The 22,229-nt window shown below is 38.8% G+C and overlaps 1 protein-coding gene across 1 annotated transcript in view; it reads right to left on the reverse strand.

Annotated features, from left to right (window-relative positions):
* The window catches only part of HYDIN (HYDIN axonemal central pair apparatus protein), a 417,349-nt gene that overhangs the window by 156,154 nt on the left and 238,966 nt on the right, over positions 1-22,229 (reverse strand). The window contains exons 20-22 of the mRNA XM_029925166.1: positions 9,265-9,503; positions 6,199-6,472; positions 1,577-1,720 (exon numbers count right to left, since the gene is read on the reverse strand). Coding sequence (XP_029781026.1) covers positions 1,577-1,720; positions 6,199-6,472; positions 9,265-9,503 — 657 coding nt within the window. The remainder of the gene's footprint in view (positions 1-1,576; positions 1,721-6,198; positions 6,473-9,264; positions 9,504-22,229) is intronic.

Raw genomic sequence — 22,229 nt, forward strand, 5'->3', positions numbered from 1 at the left:
TCCCGCAAGCCTCCAAGTAATGAAAGGAATCCTGGTTGACTGCCCCATAATCAGTTAGGTGCTGCCAGGTTTAGTCCATTTGTATGACACCATGTCAGGACTTAGCTTTGGTTATGTACATCCCAGAGTATGGAACAATGGCTTACTTATTACCCAGTTTTCCCAGTTGGCTTGAGATTCATCTGGGAGGGACTATTCTTCCTGCTATATCCCTCGCACTCAACACAGTGTGTGGGACAGGGTAGGCCTTGATAAATTATTCCACTCCACAGCCAGTGTCACTATTTCATTGAATATCTGATCATATAATTCCCTCCCTCCCTAAAGCCCTCTAGTGGTCACCCGGAACAAAACCCAAAATCCAGACACGCCAAGCTCCTCCGGCCTCTGCCCATTTCTCTAGATGGAGCTCGTGTCACTCTGGGCATGTTCTCTAAGGTGGCCTTTCAGTTCTTCATATTCACCAAGCTCTTTCCTAACTTGGGCTCTTCATATGCGCAGTTCCCTCTGCCTACTGATTCTCTGCTCATCCTTCATCACCAGACTAACGTCTATTTCTCCTTCAAGTCTCAAGTCTAGGCATTTGCTGACAGAAGCTGTCTATGACCACACGTACAAATATGGCCATGTCTCCGAGACATGTTTTCGTAGCGCCTTATACCTTGTCTTCACAGCACTGTTTAGAATTGAATCTTAAACAACTCAATTGTATTAATTTGTTTGCAGTCTGTAACCTTGACCAGTCTCTAGCTTTGACAATGTCAGGCTGGTTCATCAGATTTCCAGCACCAATACCATCCTTAACTCAAAAGAGGCATTCTCTGCCTATCTATTTTGGATGGTACATAATTCTAGGATCGAAGTCTGCCGAGGAGTAGGTCAAGCTCTGCTGTGATGTCTCCCTCGCTTCCTCATCGTCCTGCACTCCCGCCCTGAACAGCAGCCCTTCCTCTGTCCTCTGCTTCCTCCGTGTAGTGCTTGTCCTTAAATTAAAGAGCATGAATCAAAGAGTTTGGGTTGATTATTCTCAAGCCATGTTAGGTGATCTGCACGATAGTTTCACTTGCATCTCTGTTCCCTCACATGTACGACAGGATGATAGCAGAGCCCATTGCACAGACTGTTGTAAGGAAACAGCTGGGAAAATGTAGGTGAGGGACACAGCCTGACACCGGCACCTACAGACCGAGTGGCAGCATTTCTTACTGATGATTATAATTATCAATAATTCTACTCTAAGCTTTACTATTTCTATGCTGTGATGTTTATTTCACCTAGTTAAAATAAAAGGATCAACTAAAGTGAATTTTCAGCACACTAGAATATGCCTTCATTGACTTTGGTCTTACGTATCAGGAACAATGCAAGTAGAATTTCCATAACAATTCATATTTCAAAGGAATGTAGGTTTAGATTCAGAAGTTTTAGCTGAATGTGTACTGGGTTTCTGAAGCTTAGGAAACATTGGCTGGGTGGGGGTGTAACAGGCTTCCGATTAATTTAGCTCCCAAAATGAGAGTGTGAACATGCTGACCCCTACTTAGGGCGCCCGCCCCAGGCAGCAAGCCGCACTGACCTTCTCCAGGCAGTATCGGAGCTGCTTCGTGGAGAGTTGGATAAGCGGTGCTATAAACTCACAGATGATATTCACAGTCATCAGTAAGCTCTTCCCCTTCTGTGCCCCGATGATGGAGTGGCACACCAGCTTTTCTCTGACTCTCTGTAGATGAGACACACAAATGCTTTTGGAATATCCATAGCTCATAAAACTTAATTCCCAGCAATCAGCAAGCTGATTCTCAACTACCTGCCTGGTGACACCAGGGAAGAGCATATTTTTCTCAACAGTGAATTTCAGGGATTGCTCTCTGTCACACAATTAAAGTATGGTTGGTTGAATATGTCCTGGATGGATCCTGTGTTTGTTTCTGACTGTTCCTGAGGACACAATCAATTTACATTCAGTTCAGCCACTATATACATATATATTACAGGAAAATGTATTATGCATCAGGACTGTTAGAAACTGGACATACAAAACAGTCCTTACTGGGCTCATAGTTCTGGTAGATCTATGACTTCTTATCAAGCTAGGCAGGAACTATGGCTAGAAAAATTTTGCCTTTCATGCTTGAATATTTAAAAATCATTCTGTAGATTCTCCCAACAAACAAGAGTTCAGGCCTGGATGGCTTTCTAGGAGAGTTCTATCAAACTTTAAAGAAGAATTAACACCTATTCTTTTGAAACTGTTCCAAAAAATAGAAATGGAAGGAATACTTCCAAACTCATTCTATGAGGCCAGCATTACTTGATTCCAAAACCAGACAAAGACCCCAATAAAAGGAGAACGACAGACCAATTTATCTGATGAACATGGGTGCAAAAATTCTCAACCAGAAACTAGCCAACTGGATCCAACAATACATTAAAAGAATTATTCCTCATGATTAAGTGCGATTTATTCCTAGCATGCAGGACTGTTTCAATATCCACAACTCAATCAATGTGCTACATAACATTAATAAAAGAAAGGACAAGAACCACATGATCCTCTCAATAGATGCAGAGAAAGCATTTGACAATATACAGCAATATTTCTTGATAAAAACCCTCATGAAAATAGGGATAGAAGGATCATACCTAAAGATCATGAAAACTACATATGAAAGGCTCACTGCTAATATCATCCTCAATGGGGAAGAAGAGAGAGCTTTCCCTCTAAGGTCAGGGACAGGACAAGAATGTCCATTCTCACCACTGTTGTTAAACATAGTATTGGAAGTCCTAGCCTCAGCAATCAGACAACACAGAGAAATAAAAGGCATCGAAATCAGTAAGGAAGAAATCAAACTTCCACTCTTCACAGATAACATGATACTCTATGTGGAAAACCCAAAAGACTCCACCAAAAAATTGCTAGAACTAATCCATGAATTCAACAGTCACAGGATATAAAATCAATGTACAAAAATCGGTTGCATTTCTATACACCAACAATGAAGCAGCAGAAAGAGAAATCAAGGAATCAATCCCATTTACAAATACACCAGAAACCATGAAATACATAGGAAAAACCCAACCAAAAAGGTGAAAAATCTATACACTGAAAACTATAGAAAACTTATGAGAGAAGTTGAAGAAGATACACACACAAAAAATGGAAAAACATTCCATGCTCATGGATTTGGAAAAACAAATATTGTTAAAACATCGATCGTACCCAAAGCAAGCTATGTATTCAATGCAATCTCTATCAAAATAATACCAGCATTCTTTGCAGAGCTAGAACAAACAATTCTAAAATTTGTATAGAATCAGAAGAGACCCTGAATAGCCAAAGAAATCCTGAAAAAGAAAATCAAAGCTGGAGGCATCACAATTCTGGACTTTAAGCTGTATTACAAAACAGATACATAGACCAATGGAATAGAATAGAGAACCAAGAAATGAACCCACAAACTTATGGTCAACTAATTTTTCACAAAGCAGGAAAGAATATCCAATGGAAAAAAGACAGTCTCTTCAGCAAATGGTGTTGGGAAAACTGGACAGTGACATGCAGAAAAATGAACCTGGACCACTTTCTTACAGTATACTCAAAATCAAACTCAAAATGGATGAGAGACCTAAACTTAAGACAGGAAGCCACCAAAACCCTAGAGGAGAAAACAGGCAACAACCTCTTTGATCTTGGCTGCAGCAACTTCTTACTTGACATGCCTCTGGAGGCAAAGCAAACAAAAGCAAAAATGAATGACTGGGATCTCATCAAGATAAAAGGCTCTGCACAGTGAAGGAAACAATCAGCAAAACTGAAAGGCAACCAATGGAATGAAAGAAGATATTTGCAAATGATATGTCAGATAAAGGGTTAGTATCCAAAATCTATAAAGAACTTATCAAACTCAACACCCCAAAAACAAATAATCCAGTGAAGAAATGGGCAGAAGACATGAATAGACACTTTTCCAAAGAAGACAACCAGATGGCTAATAGACACATGAAAAAATGCTCAACATCACTCACCACTAGGCATCACTAGGGAAATCACAATATGATACCATCTCACACCTGTCAGAATGGCTAAAATTAACACCTCGGGCAACAAGAGATGTTGGTGAGCATGCAGAGAAAGAGGAACCCTTTTGCACTGCTGGTGGTAATGCAAACTGGTGCAGCCACTCTGGAAAACAGTATGGAGATTCCTCAAACAATTAAAAATAGAACTACCCTACTATCCAGAAGTTGCACTACTAGGTATTTATCTAAAGGATACAGGAGTGCTGATTCAGAGGGGCACATGCACCCTAATGTTTATAGCAGCACTATTGACAATAGCCAACATATGGAAAAAGCCCAAATCTCCATCAGGTGATGAATGGATAAAGAAGATGTGGCATATATATATGTATATATATATACACACTCACACACACATACATACAATGGATATTACTCGGTGATCAAAAAGAATGAAATCTTGCCATTTGCAACAACATGGATGTAACTAGAGTATATTATAGTAAGTGAAATAAGTCAGTTAGATAAAGACAAATATCATATGATTTCACACATATGTGGAATTTAAGATACAAAACAGACGACCATAAGGAAAGGGAAGCAAAAATAACATAAAAACAGAGAGGGGAAATAAGCCATAGGAGACTCTTAAATACAGAGAACAAACTGAGGGTTGCTAGCAGGGTGTTGGGTCAGGGTCAGGGTTAAATGGGTGATGGGTATTTAGGGGGACCCTTATTGGGATGAGTATTAGGTGTTATATGTAAGTGATGAATCACTAAATTCTATTCCTGAGATCTTTATTAAAATAAACAAATAAATAAACTATTAAAATCCTTAAAAAAATAAAAACCATGCTGTAGAAACCAATACTTCTCTAGATCCAAGAGGCCCAGATGTTTATAAAGTAGAAAGGACCTAGAGTGACGTTACATCAGAATAGCTTACATTGAAGAGTATTCAGGTTTTGGATGTTAATGAACTCAAGTCTCTTCTCAATTATGTACTACAACATGGAAGAACATTCAGGGAAGTGTTTAGCAAATCTTAAACTGAATTTAGAATCCCAGCTGCTCAGATTTAATGCCTTTAAAAATATGATCAGCTCCTGGTAACAGCATTGTAAATGTGCTCCTGTGACAGGCTGTCAATGTCCTGAGTTGAGGGGCTGCATTCTATCCATCTTTGCATTCTTACTGCCTAGCATGGTGTTCATCCTGTGGTATACACTCAGTAAAAGTTGGCTGACTCCCCAAATGACAGAAAGAAAGAGCACATGAGGTACTCCCATGATGGGAAGTGACCTTTCCACTTTCGTTTTTGCACTGAGGATAGGTTTTACCTGAATATGCGCTGTGAAGAAACACTGCAAATGAAATCAACTGAACCTGTGACCCTAGGGACCTGAGCCGTGGGAGAGCTTTCCCATCTTGTCTGCTGGGAGACAAATTTCTATTGTTTCCTATCTCCTGAGGAAAAATTCAGTGCCGCCTCCAAATTTAGTGACCCCAATAGGAGCACAAGCATGATCATTTTTCATCCATAAAGTCTGCACTTGCGAGGTAGAAGAGGCTCATAAGTGATTTAGGAAGTTACTTTTGTGCTTTTGCTGTTTTCCAATTTCCATGAGGGAACAGGAATAAATAAACACATGATTTGGAGCTGCTTAAACGTTTAAAGCAGAAAGGTGCTAATATAAATATGAGCAGGACATCTAAGTTGCTGAAGATAACTCAGCTTTTTAATTGATACATAACAAGATGATGATTGTAAATAGGAAGCTGTCATGTTGAGAGATAGTGTCCCAACACCTGGATAGGAAAGGCGACAGTGTCTATAAAAACATTGTTTTTGAATAAATATGAAACCAATATTGTTATGCGTTAAGAAGGGGGTTGGCTCTGGGTGAATGCTGGATGTCCTTCTGACCCTGGGGATGAGAACCTACTTTAAATGGTATTTTAGGGTTGGGTTCATGGTGGCTGTAAAAACAAACAGAAAACTGAGCAAAGCCAAACCCTGGAAGCAATGAGTGCTACCATGGTAACTCAGTGCTGTGTGAAAACCTTGAAAAACGGTATCCTTTCTTCAGATAAATGTCAAGGGACTCTCCTAAGAAATAGAGCAAAGATTTATTTAGGAGAAAAACGGCTTCTAACTGTGCTGTCCTCTTACCCCGGCAGTAGCAGAATAGCCTTCAAGTATCACATCGATCGTCTGGTCTGGGTACAACTCCATTCTGACAGGGTGGATCTGAAACACAGGGCTCTGGGGAGCCCCAGGCTCCTGGAAGTGCTGGGGTTGGGACTGGCTTTTAGCAAGTCCCTTCTTAGCCAGGCCTTTCTTGCTCAGCTTGTTCTGGGGATGGAAATCTTCATTCATCCAGAACAGCTGTTGGACCCGACGTCCCTTGTTGGTCAACTTGAAGTGGTAATAATAGGTATCCAGGCTGGAAAAGAGGAGGCAGGGATTGAGAGGGCTCAGCTTTGAGGTGTTCTGTTCAGCTCCACACCCTTGGGATTTTCTCCTCTGAAAAGTATTTACAAGGTGAATAATGAAATAGACTTTATTTTTAAAAATTTAGGAAGGCTACATCATTATGCTATGAGGAGCTACCACAGTAAGGGGACCAAGGTAGTATCTATTCACGGAGTCCACAGACTGGAGTCCAGCACCAGGGATTGGTCCCTGAGTTTCCATCAGCTGGGAAGGGCTATATGAACACAGATATGGTACATGTGAAAATCATTCTAATTTATAAGAAATGGTTCTGAGGAGTGAAAGGAAAGCAAAATACGTAGTGGAAGAGAAATATATCTCAAACTGTGTTGAGTAAATTTCTACTGACTGAGCGAAATCTCTTGTGATGAGCTCAGCTTGAAGGGAACTTGGAAGAGAAGCCACACATCCTCCGAGCCTGACCAAAGCTTAAGGGGCTGTACCATGGGCCAGAACATCACCCTGATTGGTTATTTTTCTCAGGGGAGTGCTTTAAAAATGCTATTTCATTCATCAAGTCATTTGTTCATTCATTCATCTATTCCATGAACATTTATTAAGAACCTCTTGGTTGGCTCTTTGCAAGACATTGGGATTTCTGAGATCTTGGACATGGCTTAAACATGGTTTTGTTTGGAATTAAAAAAACTGATTTATAAGTTTACTGAAATTATTTTTTTCAGGGAGAAAAATCATGTCAGGACTGTTTTTTAATTTTAAAATTTTATTATGCTTTGAGATTTCATTCCCTCTATTCCTCATGAGAAAAAGCATCATGTTCTAATAAGTAAATTGAATAATAAATAATAAATAAATAAAAAGGAATATTTGCTAATTGTCAGGTATAACCATTTCTATCTAAATATGTATTCACAGAGCATGCTTACTGGAGTAGTTTGACTTCATGGCTAATTCCAGGCTTTGGGGAAATAAGAAATATAATAATAAATAGTATAAATATATAAATAATAAATATAATATATAATATAAATAATATAAACTGTAGGCAGTGTCTGTCACTTGTACACAGTATATATTTCAGTTGTCACAGCAATACAGTAATAATAAGTATGTTTACTCTCATTTAATAAAGAAATAGAAGCTATGAAAATTTAAGGGAGTTGCCCAAAAATATGCACTCAGAAAAGGTGGCATATGGGTATTTCTTCAGACCCTTTGATAGAAAGGTTGACAAACTTTTTCCATAAAGAGATGAATAATAAATACTTAAGACTTCTTGGCTCACATGGTCTGTCACAACAACTCAACTTTTCATTGTAGTGTGAAAGAAGCTGTAGAAAATGAATGTATGTATAGGAATGGGCATGGCTGTGTTCCAATAAAACTTTATTTATAGAAAAAGGCAGTGGGCTGCAGTATGCCCACCCCTGCTTTTGACCATTCTTCTGGAGATTGCTGGCAACATGATTTTATCAAAAAGAATAACTACAGGGCTTAGCCAGAGGAGAAACTGGCAGTTAAAAGCTGCAGTTTGCTGCTACATTCATAGGAAACTATTAGCTAGGCAAGTGTCAGAATATCCTCTGGGGCTTTCTGACACTATTTGTAGACCAAGGAGAACATATAATTAAGTCTGGCAAGCAGTACATTGTTTTCCATAATTATATTTGAGTGCACTTAACAAAGAAATTTGGAAATAGAAGCATGGTATGCGATGACAAAATGCCCTAGCTTATGGCCAACAGATGGGTGGAGAGGAGCATTTTTATATCTAGTCGACACAAAAACTGTAATTGGATGTTTCTCTGAAAACATATGCAATTCAACTCTCTGACTTGCCTGTTACTTAATTCCTATTCGTTAATGTATTTTCAAGCAAGTGTCATGTGTTGTATTTGGAGCAGAGGAAAGGAGGTGCGGATGCGCTTTTGGGGAGGGCTCCTAACTGGTTTTGCCAGTTACGTCCTCTCTAAGCATAGTGTCCATCTTGGTTTCTGGGCCTGTTACACGACAAGGCAGGAGCACCCCTTTGAGACCTGCTCACAGGACTGCAACAGACAGGCCAACTTCAACTGGCTCCAAGAATCAACGAGTGGCAGCCATGTGACTCCACTGAGGAACCATGGATAAACCCCCATGTATCTCCTCCACTGTTAGCATTCAAACCTCATAACGTTTAGAGACACACATTTAGACTGTTCTGCTCAGAGATGTCTATACTGTACTACCTTTTATTTAAATATTGAGATTCTGTAGCTTTTCAGGAGGAGCCAATTGCAGCCGTCTCAGTTGTTGGTGCTTTGGGTGGGGAGATGAGCAGAAGACATGAAGAGGAAAAACTGACTGGCCTTGCAATACCTGATAACATACACTTGCAATAAGTTTTCAACCTTCCTACTTATACTGTACTTAGGTCGCCGCCCAGTTATATCTGTATTTTCCACATTCATGGAGAGGAATTAGCAATGTGTTGGATGGGATTAAAGATGAGGAATCATGGTTGAGATACTAAATTTGTCACAAAGAAACCATTATGTAAGAGAAAAATGTCTTCTCTGGTGTAGAGGGACACAGCTTGGAGAACGCAACCATGCTGTGGCTAGGAAATGTCTTCTTGTCACTGACGTACCCATTTGGAGGGAGAAAGTGAAGATAGGAAAAGGGAGAGGGGCTGAAGATGTTAGTTCTATTTACTGAAAGTAATTTTTCAAAGTAGAGGTGATGCTCAGTTTATGAAACAAATGTGGTATCTACAAGAATCATTCCAGGATATTTCCCTACCTGAAATGTGCTCCCAAATTGAGTTCTGGAGCAAAGGGTTTATCTGAAACAATGGTGGAACCAACTCCTGAAGCCTGGACAGGAATCTGGTAGGTGTTGCTATTTTCTATACTCAAAATGACTGTGTCTTTGAATGTCACTATGTCATTCAGGTTGGCCGTCAGTGTCAGTTGAAAATCAGTTTCCGGGGGAACCATGCCTTCACTGGGTTCAATCGTCCAAAGTGATTTTTTGTGTGCCTGAAACACAAGAGTACAAGTTAACAGTGAAGATATTCTTGGCTTTTCATTCTGCACATGTCAAAGCCCTCTATACTTCAAATGACTGGCACTGCAGAACTGAACATCAGAGACAAACATTATTTTTTTGAATCAAAGCAGCTGGGTGTTTGTTGGCTTTTCTTTTTTTTCAAAAAGCAATGTGATTCTGAGGAGCAAACCTACAATTCTACTTTTGAATGCTCTGTGAAGATTCTTTACATCTCTTTCTCAGGATGACAGTCCAGTTCCCTAACAAGCTTATACTAATTATCTGCTCTAATCTCCAAATTCTGAGATACCAACAGAAGGTACAACATCCTTCCTGAAATTTGTAATTTATAAAGCAAATGTTTTTTCAAGTGTAAAACGTCTATGATGTTATAGTGAGGATAAACACCTTTCATTAACAGACACAATGTAGGAAGTCATCTTGATTTATATTATTTCACAATAATCAGTGGAATTTTATTTGCTAAAATTTCAAACCTATTTTGAAATATGTGACAGGACTAAATGATGGAGTTGGAAGTGATGCCCACTAATCCATTTCCTTTAACCACGTAGACCCTCATAGCTCATTCTTTCCTCCCTAAGGTCTTTTTTGGCCAAACAATACCTCTCAACAAAGCCTGCCCTGCCCATCACATTTTTAATTGCAAACCTTCCCCCAGGACTCTTGATCCCCTTTACTCTGTTCTATATTTTTCTCTTAGCACTTACCATCTTCTAACTTAGTATACAATTGACTTATTTATCATGCTTGTTTGTCTCCTTCCACTAGGATATATACATATGTGCTTTCCGCAGACAGGATGTTTGTTTTTTGTTCTTGTTTGTGTTCGTTGATAAATCCCCAGCACCTGCAACTATGCCTTGTACATAGTAGGTGCTTAATAAATATTTGATAAACGAATTAATGTATCTGCCTTTGATGTTAGAAAATTCAATTCTCATCTAAGATAACTTACCCCAGATTTTAACCCCTCAAATTGTTAAATATCTCTTCATTATGTTAAGTAGAGATATACTTTTTTGGTACCTTCCACAACATTGGTATTTGGCCCACACCCTCGGAGCCAAATAGAATAAACTGAAGCTCCCTCTTTACCTAACATCCCGACTTTAGAAGCACAATCAGGCTCCAAAGTTAACATTTTGGTTAAGGTGTCAAGTCATAAAAAAAATGACTAATGCTGTAAGCATCTTATTTAATCTAAAAATATAAATTCTGCTTCCTTGATGGTTGGTAATTTATCTGTTTTATCAAGCTGCTTTCAAGATTTTCTCCTTGTATTTAACTGTGTGTAGGGCAGGTTCCCCGTGTGGTATGTAGTTTATTTGCATATCCTTCTTGGAATTTGCTACTTTTCTAGAATCTGTGGTTTGAGATGTCTTATTTCCGTAAACTTCTCAGCCATTATCTGTTTAAATATTGTTTCTGCCTCATTGTCTTTCTCTTATATTTGTATGTATGTGGCTTTTCTAATGTGTCCTCACTGTCTCTGTAGACTCCCATCTGCATTTTCCATTGTTTTGCCCTTTGTGCTTCATTTTTTATTTGTTCTGAGCTATCTGCCAGTTCACTAATTCTTTCTTCAGCTGTGTTCAAGTCACTTTTAAACACACCTATAATGTTCTTGCTTTCACATGTAAACAACAAAAGTGTGAGTCAGAAGAGGCTCGGGTGAAGGTGCTTCAGGGGCACCTGAAGAATAAGACGCTTCTCCAGAGCAGAGGATGTTGGAAACCTTTGTGACATGCTTAACTCGCAGCATCTCAACCGCCCTAGATAACGACAGCCAGCTGACCAAGAAGAGAAGAAAGAGGATGGAGAGTCACATGCTGGAACTTCATCTACCAACCCTGGACATGCTCCACATCGCTTCTGCTACTTCTGCTGTCCACAACTCAGTCAGGCAGCCACCTTAACTGCAAACAAGGCTGAGAAATGTCATCTGGCTCTGAGTCTAAGAGTAAAAGGGAATGGGTGTGGTGAACTGCCAGCTACTTGCTGTTAAAGCTACCCTGATGGTTAAGTCTAGTGCCACACCCTTAAGTCTTCCCCAGCTTCCTTGGATCTCAGATTTTGGAAGGTGAAGAACTTACTCCATCAGAACACAGAAGTGGGCACATAACTTGGCAATTCAATTCCTATCGGGATTGTAGGCCTAGAGTTAATATCTACCTGTTGTTAGAACAAATGGAAAGGCAGCTAGAAGAGAAACTAAGAAAGTTCTAGGCCAGATAATCTCAGCTGTTGGCCCTTCTTCCAAAATTAGTGGCCTGGGACCAGTTTACATAGTTTTACTCATTTATGAGACCCAGCTTGCAATTAAAACACAAATCACTGCCGTTTTTCTTCTTTTATCAAAAAGCAAATACCTTTCAGAAGAGGGTTCTGTCAATGTCATCTCTCCCATTACAACCATTTTCCTCCCCTAGCCAGTAGCACAGATCAGTCCTCTGTTCACAATGAAGATAGGGTGTCACCAGCATAAGTGCTGTTTCAGGTCAGGGGACATTAGTTTTCAATGGATGGGTACTATTTCTATTCTGATTTCTGCTGACAGAGGTTGGCTGCTCTGGCAAGAAGACATGAAGTTGCTGTCCAGGGCTAAATGAGTTTTCTTTTTGATGAAGATTATTAATCAATGTTTGGCATAAAACCAGGCAGCAAAGTATATCATAGAATCCATGAACAAGGCACACTAAAACACCAGCTGCTAAGGTACTGCACTGTCCTCACCCAAGGTCAACCTTTAACCTGCTTTAACACCCCTGTGTCTCTTTGCTATTTGACTTTTGGGGGATGTCTTTTGCTACTAGGAAGGAATTGGAATATGTGACATTTTCTGTTATTAGATGACAAATTTGACGGAAAAGGAGTGGATGAATGATAATCAGCATAGCTATGGAGGACATTCTATAACCTTTCAAAACTACAATATAGTAAGACAACAAATGATGGAAGTGGGTTAGGAAGGGGGCCTCTGAAGGAAAAGGAATGTGGGTTTGAGTCCCAGCTCCACTGTGTTCTGACTGTTGGGTCTTGGGCATGTTACTTAACCATGCCTGGCCTCAGTTTTCTCATCTATAGCTTGGGACACCAACTGCACCTTCTGCATAGCATTGTGGTAATATTTAAATAAGGTAATGTGTGTAAAACTCAGAATAGGATCTGACAAATAGAAAGTCCTAGCTATTGTCATCATTTTACCAAAATATGAAATGCCCCACATGACACATAATTATGGGCTCCATAGTATTTGTTAATAATATGGATTACAGAACTGAGAAAACAAAGATGGATGCTAAGAAAGCATATTAACGTATAATACACCTGCCAGAGGAGAAGGAGCTTATGAGGGTTTGTGACAGGCAGAATTGCAAGGTGGGCCCCAAGATATCCATCTCTTCATGTATAGTTATCTTCTCCCAGTTATTTAATCAAACACTAATCTATGTGTCGCTGTGAAGGGGTTTTGCAGATGGAGTTAAGATCCTACATCTGTTGACTTTAAGGTAGGAAGATTATCCTTAATGTATTCGATGAGCCCTTAGAAGGGACTGAGCTCTTCCAAGTCAAGAGACTTTAAGTGTGAGAGGGGCTATGGAAGGGACCACATGGCAGGGGGGCTGTGGGTGGCTCAAGAGCAGCTGAGTGGAGTCCCTAGCTGACAGCTAGCAAGAAAACAGGGCCTCAGTCTCTCACTATAAGGAAATAAATTCTGCCAACAACCTGAGGGGACCTAGAAGTTGATCTTTCCCTAGTTAAGTCTCCCGAAGGGAATACAGTGCTGCCACTGCCTTAAGTGTTTTGAGATCCTAAGGAGAAGACCCAGCCAAGTCATGACCAAACTTCTGACCTACTGAAACTGAGATAATAAATTTGTGCTGTTTTAAGCCACTAAGTTTTTGGTAATTTGTTACACAGCAACAGAAAACGAATACAGGGCTTCACATATTTGTTCTGAAGATGATAAAAATGAGCTTTCCCAAGCCTTCCATCAAAACTTCAGCAACAGCTGCTTCTGTTTTTTTCTGTGAATTGGGAGGTAAAAAGCCACGGTCGTGACAGCAGCCCATGAACAACACATACAGAAGGTTAGTACATGCAAGTGCATACAACCATGAGAGATGGAAAGAGGCTAATCATTTGCAGTTCAGAATCCCATGTCCACTGGTGATTAATGCCATGCCCTGAGGTTTCATGTTTCCAACGATAACATTTGCTTTTTCTTTGACAACAGGGCATCGGCGTACTTGTTAGGCAGTGCTCAGCTCCCAAGGTAATACAGCCGAAGCTTTTCTAAGTTTCCTTATGGTGTATTTAATATTTGCCATGAAAGATAGAAATGCATGCTATTGTTTGCACGTCATTTCAATAATAAACGAGAGTGAATGTACTTAGGCAGACCTCCTATTCCACAGTGCTAATGACCATGAAGCTTGAAGAAAATTGTGCACTTTCTTCAGAATTTGTTTGCTGGTTGAAATCTGCAAGAATTTCCTTCCACGGAATGAGAAGACACAAATAACAACAGGAACCCGTGTGCAGAGCTCGGGGTTCCTTTGGATTAATACAATTATCTCAGCAGATGATCAGTTCTTTATAGAAAAAGAACAATGAACAGTCTCGAAGGCCTTTCTCCTTTTCAACTGCTAAATGGTATCTCAAGTCATTTGATTCTCTTTCCTGAAGTGAGTCACTTTGCTAGTTAAGACAATTAACTGGAAATTAGAAAAGGAAATATAAAAGAAATGATGCCAGAGCTTTAGAAGAGAAGCAGTAGAGGGTAATGTTTATTTACTTATTTTTTAATATTTTTTATTTATTTTTGAGAGACAGAAAGAGAGAGAGAGAGAGCACGTGAGCAGGGAAGGGGCAGAGAGAGAGGGAGACACAGAATCTGAAGCAGGCTTCAGGCTCTGAGCTAGCTGTCAGCACAGAGCCCGACGCGGGGCTCGAACCCACGAACCGTGAGATCATGACCTGAGCTGAAGCCGGATGCTCAACCGACTGAGCCACCCAGGTGCCCCGAGGGTAATGTTTAAAAGAGTGGGCTTTGAAGTCATATGACCTGGTGGTCAGCTGTGGACTCTGCCATTGGTAACCAGGTGATCCAGGATTAAAATCTAGGTTTCAGTCTCATCTTTTAAATGTAATGCTTGAAGATGAAATAAAAGGGGTGCCAAGCATCTAGCACTCTGCCTACCACAGAGTAAATTCTCAATAAATGGTGGGTATTATTAATGTTACCTATCAAAAGTTCACCTCCAGTTCTTCCTGAGTGTGCCCTCCCCAATTTATATCATTGACATGGTTCTTTTTCACAAGCCTCATCCTGTTCCTCTCCTGCTGAAGATACTAGAGGGCTATCCAAAGTCTGGACCAGTGATGTTGAATTCTCTATCCTCTTGAGAATGCTATGGAAGCCCACCACAGAAAATGTACACAGACAGACAGACAGACAGACACACACACACACACACACACACTTTTCCCTAAACTTTACCATAAATTTCCAGCAGGTAATGCCGGATATTGGTCATTTTTTCTGTTTGAAACACGGCAGCCTGCAATCAAGACTGCTGTGTCAGATAGGGGGCTTTGGCCTGAAGAATCTATTCCAAATTCTTCAGGAAAGGGCCCCAGTGCACTTTTCCAGACTGACTTCCTAGGCACTGTCAATTTCCATCATTCACCCTTGGCTTTGGCCACACCAGCTTATTCACCCTTCCCAGGTGTGCTGCACATCAAGGCTGCACTTAACTATGCTACACTCTGGAAATGTATGCTCCATTTCCTGGGCCTCCTCCTCCTTATCCTTTAAGTCTCTACTAAAAATGTTCTACCTATGAACATTTTAAATTTTATGTTAGAATTAATCACTTCTTCCCTTATGGTTACATATTGTAGCACAGTGCACTGTAATACTGTACAGGCTGTGGATTCATTTCTCTGTTTTGAGATTGTAAACTCTTTGAAGAAAGAGACCATTCTATATGCTTTTATGCCTCTAACAGCACAGTATCAGGAATGGGGGGTGCTCAAAAAATATTTTTTGGTCAATAAACATGTCGATAATATTCAGCATTACCTGTAAGCCAAAGAAACACTAACAATACAACATTTTTTTCATCTGTCAGATTTGGCAAGAACAAACAAAATTCTGGCAATGGTTCTGGGAGAGGGTGATATTTAACACTGTTGGGGATGGAATATAAATTGGTATATATTTTCTGGGAGATAATTTTATAAGTTATGTCAAGATTTTTAGTTATGTTCATGCCATATGACCCAGAAAATGCATTATTGGAAGTCTAGTCTAAGGAAGCAGGAACGTGATCAGCAATTAGGACATGAGCATTGTTTATAGTGTTGAAAAACGGAAAACTATCAATGGGGATTAATTAAATCAACTGTAGTAGAGCCAAGTGATGCAATAAAATAAGTCACTGAAAATGATCTGAACATGGATATTCCTTAATAGTTCATATCAAAAGTGACTACATTACATTGTTGGATAAAAGTGGCTAGTAATTAAATAGTATTATGCCATGCGAGGGGGTAAAATCCACAAATGCACATACACAGTAGTTTCAGAAGATAAACACCAAAAATTTAATAGTGGTTATATGCATGGTGGCACTATGAGTGATTTTTTCTTCCTCCATTTGTTCTACAAGGATAATGTCAATTTCATAACAAGAAGACACACACTAATACTTACTGAATAAAGAACTCACCTAAACAGATATCATCACTTTCTTTAGAGCCCATTTAACTTTAACTTTGTTCTCTTGCTTCCATTTCATTCCCAGTTCCTTTCTTTCTTAGACATTCTTCTTTGTAAATAATACATGTACACAGTATAAAATTAAAATGCGTATAAGGGCAGAGTCTCTCCCTTTCCTGTCCATGGCCACTAGCTGCCATCCTGAATGGCAGCCACTGTTAATAGTTTTCTGTACATCTTTCCAGACATATGTTATGATTTTTTAAAAAAGCACATTTGCATATGTACTACTTTTTCTTAAACAAATGGTAAGCATAGAATTATATTGCCTTGCAGTATGACTTAAATTTTTAAGTGGTATTTTTATGAAATGTACACCCACAAATAATTGCAAAGTCGAATGGTTCTAGGGGGAAAAACATGAAAAGCAGGGACTTGAACAGACTCTCCCACTCTTCCCCATTAGTTCCACAGTTACCCATTAAACAAAGGCAATTCTTCTTGCAATTTTCTTTTGATGTTTGCCTTCCTCTCATCTACTTCTACTTCTGAATTTTTCAGTTTCAGCATTATCAATTTACTCCTCTCTATAGAAGACAATGACAGCTCTCTTCTCTCCCTCTATCCTGTCCCTTTCTTTCTCTACTTTCTCCCCTTCCTTCCAATATAGTTAAAACTTATTTTCTGGTAAGAATCTATATATACCATTATGGGAATGCAAATATTATTCACAGCAAGCTATGAAAAGCATACTATGATTGCATTTCTGTTCTTGTACAACCTTTATTTTCCAAGGAATTATTGTCTTGTCTTTGCTTTTTTAAATGTATCTATCATGGACGTGTCCCCAAACTCTCAATCAAAGGAGTAAGTATCCTCTCAATAGTTTCAGAAATGTCAGATTTTCTATCAGTTCCATTTTCTTAGAGACAAATCTCTCCTGGAGCCATCTGTTCTGCAAATCCCATCTGGACAGGCCGCGCTCTGGGCCTGGAGTATAGCAGGCCTCCTAAGAAGGCCATGCAGCATCCTGGGTATTCCTTGAGCTTCTTTCCTGGGTCTGAGACCCTGTATCCTGGCTCTCATTTTCCTCACTCTGGTGGAGAACATTCTTCAGTACCTTCCCAAGAAAGGATTCATGGAGGGTAAATTTTTTGAGATCTTGCATCTATAAAATGTTTTCCTTCTATCCCTGTGCTTGATTAGTCTTTTGGCTGGATGATGAATTCAAGACTAAGATTTATTTTCCTTCATAAAGTTATTTTTTCTTCCCAGTGTTGCTGTCTAGAAGTTTTATGCCACTCTGGTTCCTGATTTGTTTGTTTTTTGGCCATTAATTTTTTCCATATGGAATTTAATGATGTGTCTTCACATGGGCCTGTTTTCATCAATTATGCAGCATATTTGATGAGTCTTTTCCATAAATCCCTCTCTGTTAGTTCTGGATATATTCCTTGAATTATTTCTTGTATCATCTTCTCTCAATTTTTTAATTTGTTCTTTATAGAAGTGCTTATTTGGATCTTTGAACGGCTGAACAAATCATAATAATTTTCTAATCTTTCTCTCATTTCTAGCTTTTTCACATGTTGTGCTACTCTCTGATAGCTTCCCAATTTTATTTTCAATTCTTTTATCAAAATTTTAATTTTTCTGATTGCACTTTTACTTTTATGAGCACACCTTTGTTGCTCTTTTTCTAAAACTAACACCCTGTTCTTGTTCATGGATGCAAAGTCATCTTTTATTTTCCTGAGATTCTTCTCACTGTATTACCTTTGTTTCCTTCAAGTTTTCAACTTTATGTTTTCTAGTTTCTTGCTTCTGCATTAAAGGCCTTCCTGGTGCAGTTTAAAGTTAAGTACTTACATTTAACAGTGAATTACTAAAACTGTTATGTGCTTGGGAAGCAGTCAGCTGAGGGACCCAGATATTTTAGAGCCCAACTATTAGTTTATTTCTGTCTTCCTTGTGGCTTCCTTCCTTCATACCTTTAAGTATGAAGACTTTTTTTTGATCCTCTTATTTTCATAATGGCATCCTGCTGTCAGCAATGCCTGAGAAGTCAGCAGCCAGTTTACTGTTATTCCTTTTAAAGTAAACTGTCTTTTGTTTCTTGCCGCCTTTAATATCTGTTCTTTGGTCTTAAGCAATATTGCTTTATGTATATAATGCTTTTTAAATTTGGCTCGATGTCCTCACCATGATCTCTTCTGCTCCATTCTCTTCTCTCCTTCTGGTACTCCAATAACCATACTCCTTGTGTGTATTTGTTTTTAGACCAAATCTTCTATATTCTTCATACTTTTATCTCTCTACATTGCATTTTGGGTAGTTTCTTCTGACCTATCTTCCACTTCCATGATTCTCTCTTCATCTGTATCTAACATGCTGTTAAACTCATTTATGGAGTCCCTAATTTCAATTTATTTTTGAGGTCTTCAGGTCAGTTTGTTCTCTTTAATACTTTGTATATCCCTACAGAAATTTAAAATTTTGCTTTTTAGTTCCTAGAGCTTATTAAGCACATTGTAGTTTTCTATTCAGTAGTCTTATCTCCTCATATACCTGGTTATTTTAAAATTAACTGTTGGATACTGTACATAAAAACTGTAGATAAACAATATACTTTGAAGCTTGAAATAATGTTTTCTTCCTTTGGTGAGAGTAATATATATTTGCCCCTAGGAAAGATGTGGGGAGAACTAGCAATTCTAGATGTGCTTTGTCCATTTAGAGATTAAAATGTGCCGAAATGAAGATCTGTACTAGTTGACCTTTGTTCCCAGGGTGTAGCTTTACAGAGTCCTAGTTAAAAGTCTGAGAATTTTACCAAGTATGTCCTTCTTCGATTTTTATCTCTCTAGCCAGTCCTGATTTCAGTTTTTATCTTCATAGACCACTGAGTTTTATGAATGTTCTTTTCAGTTTTTCTTTTTTTTTTTTTAAGATTCTGTTTTTGTGTAATCTCTACAGCCAAGTGGGCCTCAAACTCAAAACCTCAAGATCAAGAATTGTACATCTATCAGCTGAGCCAGCCAGGTGCCCTTCTTTTCCGTTTTTCAACCTCAGCTGGAACTACATAGGACATATAGTAAAATGCTGAGCATATATCTCTTGGTTTCCTTTTTCTTTTTGTTTGTCACTGGCTTTGTTGCTCTGTAATTCCCTTAAACTCACAATATTTCATGTTTTTCCCATATTTTCTCCTTGTTCATAGAGGGAAATAGTTTGGCACAATAGATAGAATAGGCAGGATGTGGTCACTGATCTGCTGAGAGATCCTAGGGGTCAAGTAATAGCCCTATCTCCTGATTTCCCTACTTTGGGAGGAAAAGTCAATAATTTTAAGGCCAGCTAAGTTTGGTTGCATGAGGGAGGTATATGTAATTTACACTGCTTCTTAGTAGTATGTACTAACAATCTTTTCAGGATACTAAGATGCATCTTTGAACAAGGACTGTAATGTTCTTTCTGAAAGTCACTGCATTCTAAAAACTCAGTGAAAGGTGCAAGATCAAACACAAGGCATGAAGATAGTTAAGTAAAAGGAAAGAGGACAGCTCCTGAGCATATAGACATAATTTACACAGGTTCCAGGGAGTATCTATACAATTATGAATAAATAAGCTCCAAGGAGATTGAGAATCAGAAAAGTATTGAACTTGACATTTCAAAATAGAAACCTATTTTTGAATAAACTTCTTTTCTTTGATGTGGAAGAAGATATATGCATTAATTAATACAAATATTTTCTATCTTATAAGATGGCTTCACTGTCAAAAATTTAGAGAGACAGTTATGAGTGAGGAAAAAGGCAACATTAGAGCTCCCATTTCATAGAGTTCTGTACTATATGGATCAGTTAGTTTGAATCCTTCGAGACTCTCTGAGTGTAGCTTATTTGTTTTTTTCTTTCTTCTCTAAGGAAAAAATATAAAAGATCTTAAGATATAGTGTAATACACATCTCCAAAGGCAAGGGAATCAAGAGTAAAAATGAACTATTGGGACCTAATGAAGATAAAAAGTTTCTGCACGGCAAAGGAAATAATCAAGAAAATGAATAGGCAACTGATGGAATGGGAATAGATAGTTGCAAATGATATATCATATAATGGGCTAGTATCCAAAATCTACAAGAAACTCACCAAACTCCACATGTGAATAACAAATAATTCAATGAAGAAATGGGCAGAAGACAGGAATAGACACTTCTCCAAAGAGGACATCCAGATAGTGAACAGACACATAAAATGATGCTCAGTGTCTCTGATCATCAAGGAAATACAAATCAAAACTACACTGAGATACCATCTCATGCCGGTCAGGGAGGCTAAAATGAACAAATCAGGAAACTATAGATGCTGGCGAGGATGTGGATAAACAGGCACCCTCCTACACTGTTGGTGGGAATATAAACTGCTCTGGAAAACAGTGTGGAGGTTCCTCAGAAAAATAACAATAGAACTCCCCTATGACCCAGCAATAGCACTACCAGGAATTTACCCAAGGGATACATACAAGAGTGCTGGTGCATAAGGGCACGTGCACCCCAATGTTCACAGATGCACTTTCAGCAATAGACAAATCATGTTAACAGCCTAAATGTCCATCAACTGATGAACAGATAAAAAACGTGGTTTATATATACAATGGAATACTACATGGCAATGAGAAAGAATGAAATCTTGCCATTTGTAGCAACGTGGATGGAATTCGAGGGTGTTATACTAAGTGAAATAAGTCAGGCAGAGAAAGACAGATACCATACATTTTCACTCATATGTGGGACAGGAGAAACTTAACAGAGGATCATAGGGGAGGGGAAGGGGGGAAAATACTTACGGAGAGGGAGGGAGGCAAACTATAACTCTTAAATACTGAGAATAAACTGAAGGTTGATGGGGGTGGGGGAGAAGGGAAATGGGTGATGGGCATGGAGGAGGGCACTTGTTGGAATGAGCACTGGGTGTCATATGGAAACCAACTTGACAATAACTATAATTTTTAAAAAAAGGTAGTGTCATAAAGATTTAAGTCTTACCACAAATCATTTCACCTAGATGTTTTTGTCTCTCAGCATTAATAATCAAAGCTAGCATTTATTGAGTGACAAATGATTATTTTTCACGAAGCGCTCTCTAGATACATTAATATGTTTAATCTTCTAGATGCCATTGTTAGTTCCATTGAAAGGGAAGGAACCAAAGTCTCAGAAAGGTTAAACAACTTTCCCAGAGTTAGTGCATGTGGAGTTAGGACTTCATTCCAGATCTACCTGATTACAGCATCCTTACTCTTGATAGTACAGAATACTACTTCAACACTCACATACTAAACAACTCTTCGTTTAGTGAATACCACATGTAAGAACCGGTTTTTAACACATGACCATGCCTGCCCTCAGATAATGTTGCCCTTCCCTCTCAAATACATCCCAATTTAATGTTCTAACGTCCCAGAGGGGAATTTTTTCTTCCAAAGTATGAGACTTAATGCTGTATAAGCAATTTAATCACAAATGACATTAAAAAAGACGTACCCCAAGTGCCATCCTATGGAGAGCTCCACCATGTCATATATTGCTGGGAGCCGCACGCATACATATGCTAATTTGGTGCCCACTGTGAGGATAGGTAAGAGTAGTTACAACTTAAACTCATATGCAAAGGCCAGCTGGTCTAGGGCACCTATGGTGCTTACACCTTCAACATCAAAGAACAAGGTTGACAAAAGGTTTACTTACTAACCATCACGAATGTATTATTCCTCTTGTGAGCCAAATAGAATGCCTCCTAGCCCTGTCTATGACTGAATTTTAGCATCATTGTTTTAAAATATGTTTGGTATTTGCTTCTCACTGAAAACATCCTGCTATCTTCTTAGTTGTAAGATTTACTACCAGTTCAAACAAATGTGTATATTATCTGCTTTTCACGGAGAATATCCTGTTATCCTATGAT

The sequence above is a fragment of the Suricata suricatta genome, chromosome 16 (assembly GCF_006229205.1).
Source record: "Suricata suricatta isolate VVHF042 chromosome 16, meerkat_22Aug2017_6uvM2_HiC, whole genome shotgun sequence".
NCBI lineage: Eukaryota > Metazoa > Chordata > Mammalia > Carnivora > Herpestidae > Suricata > Suricata suricatta.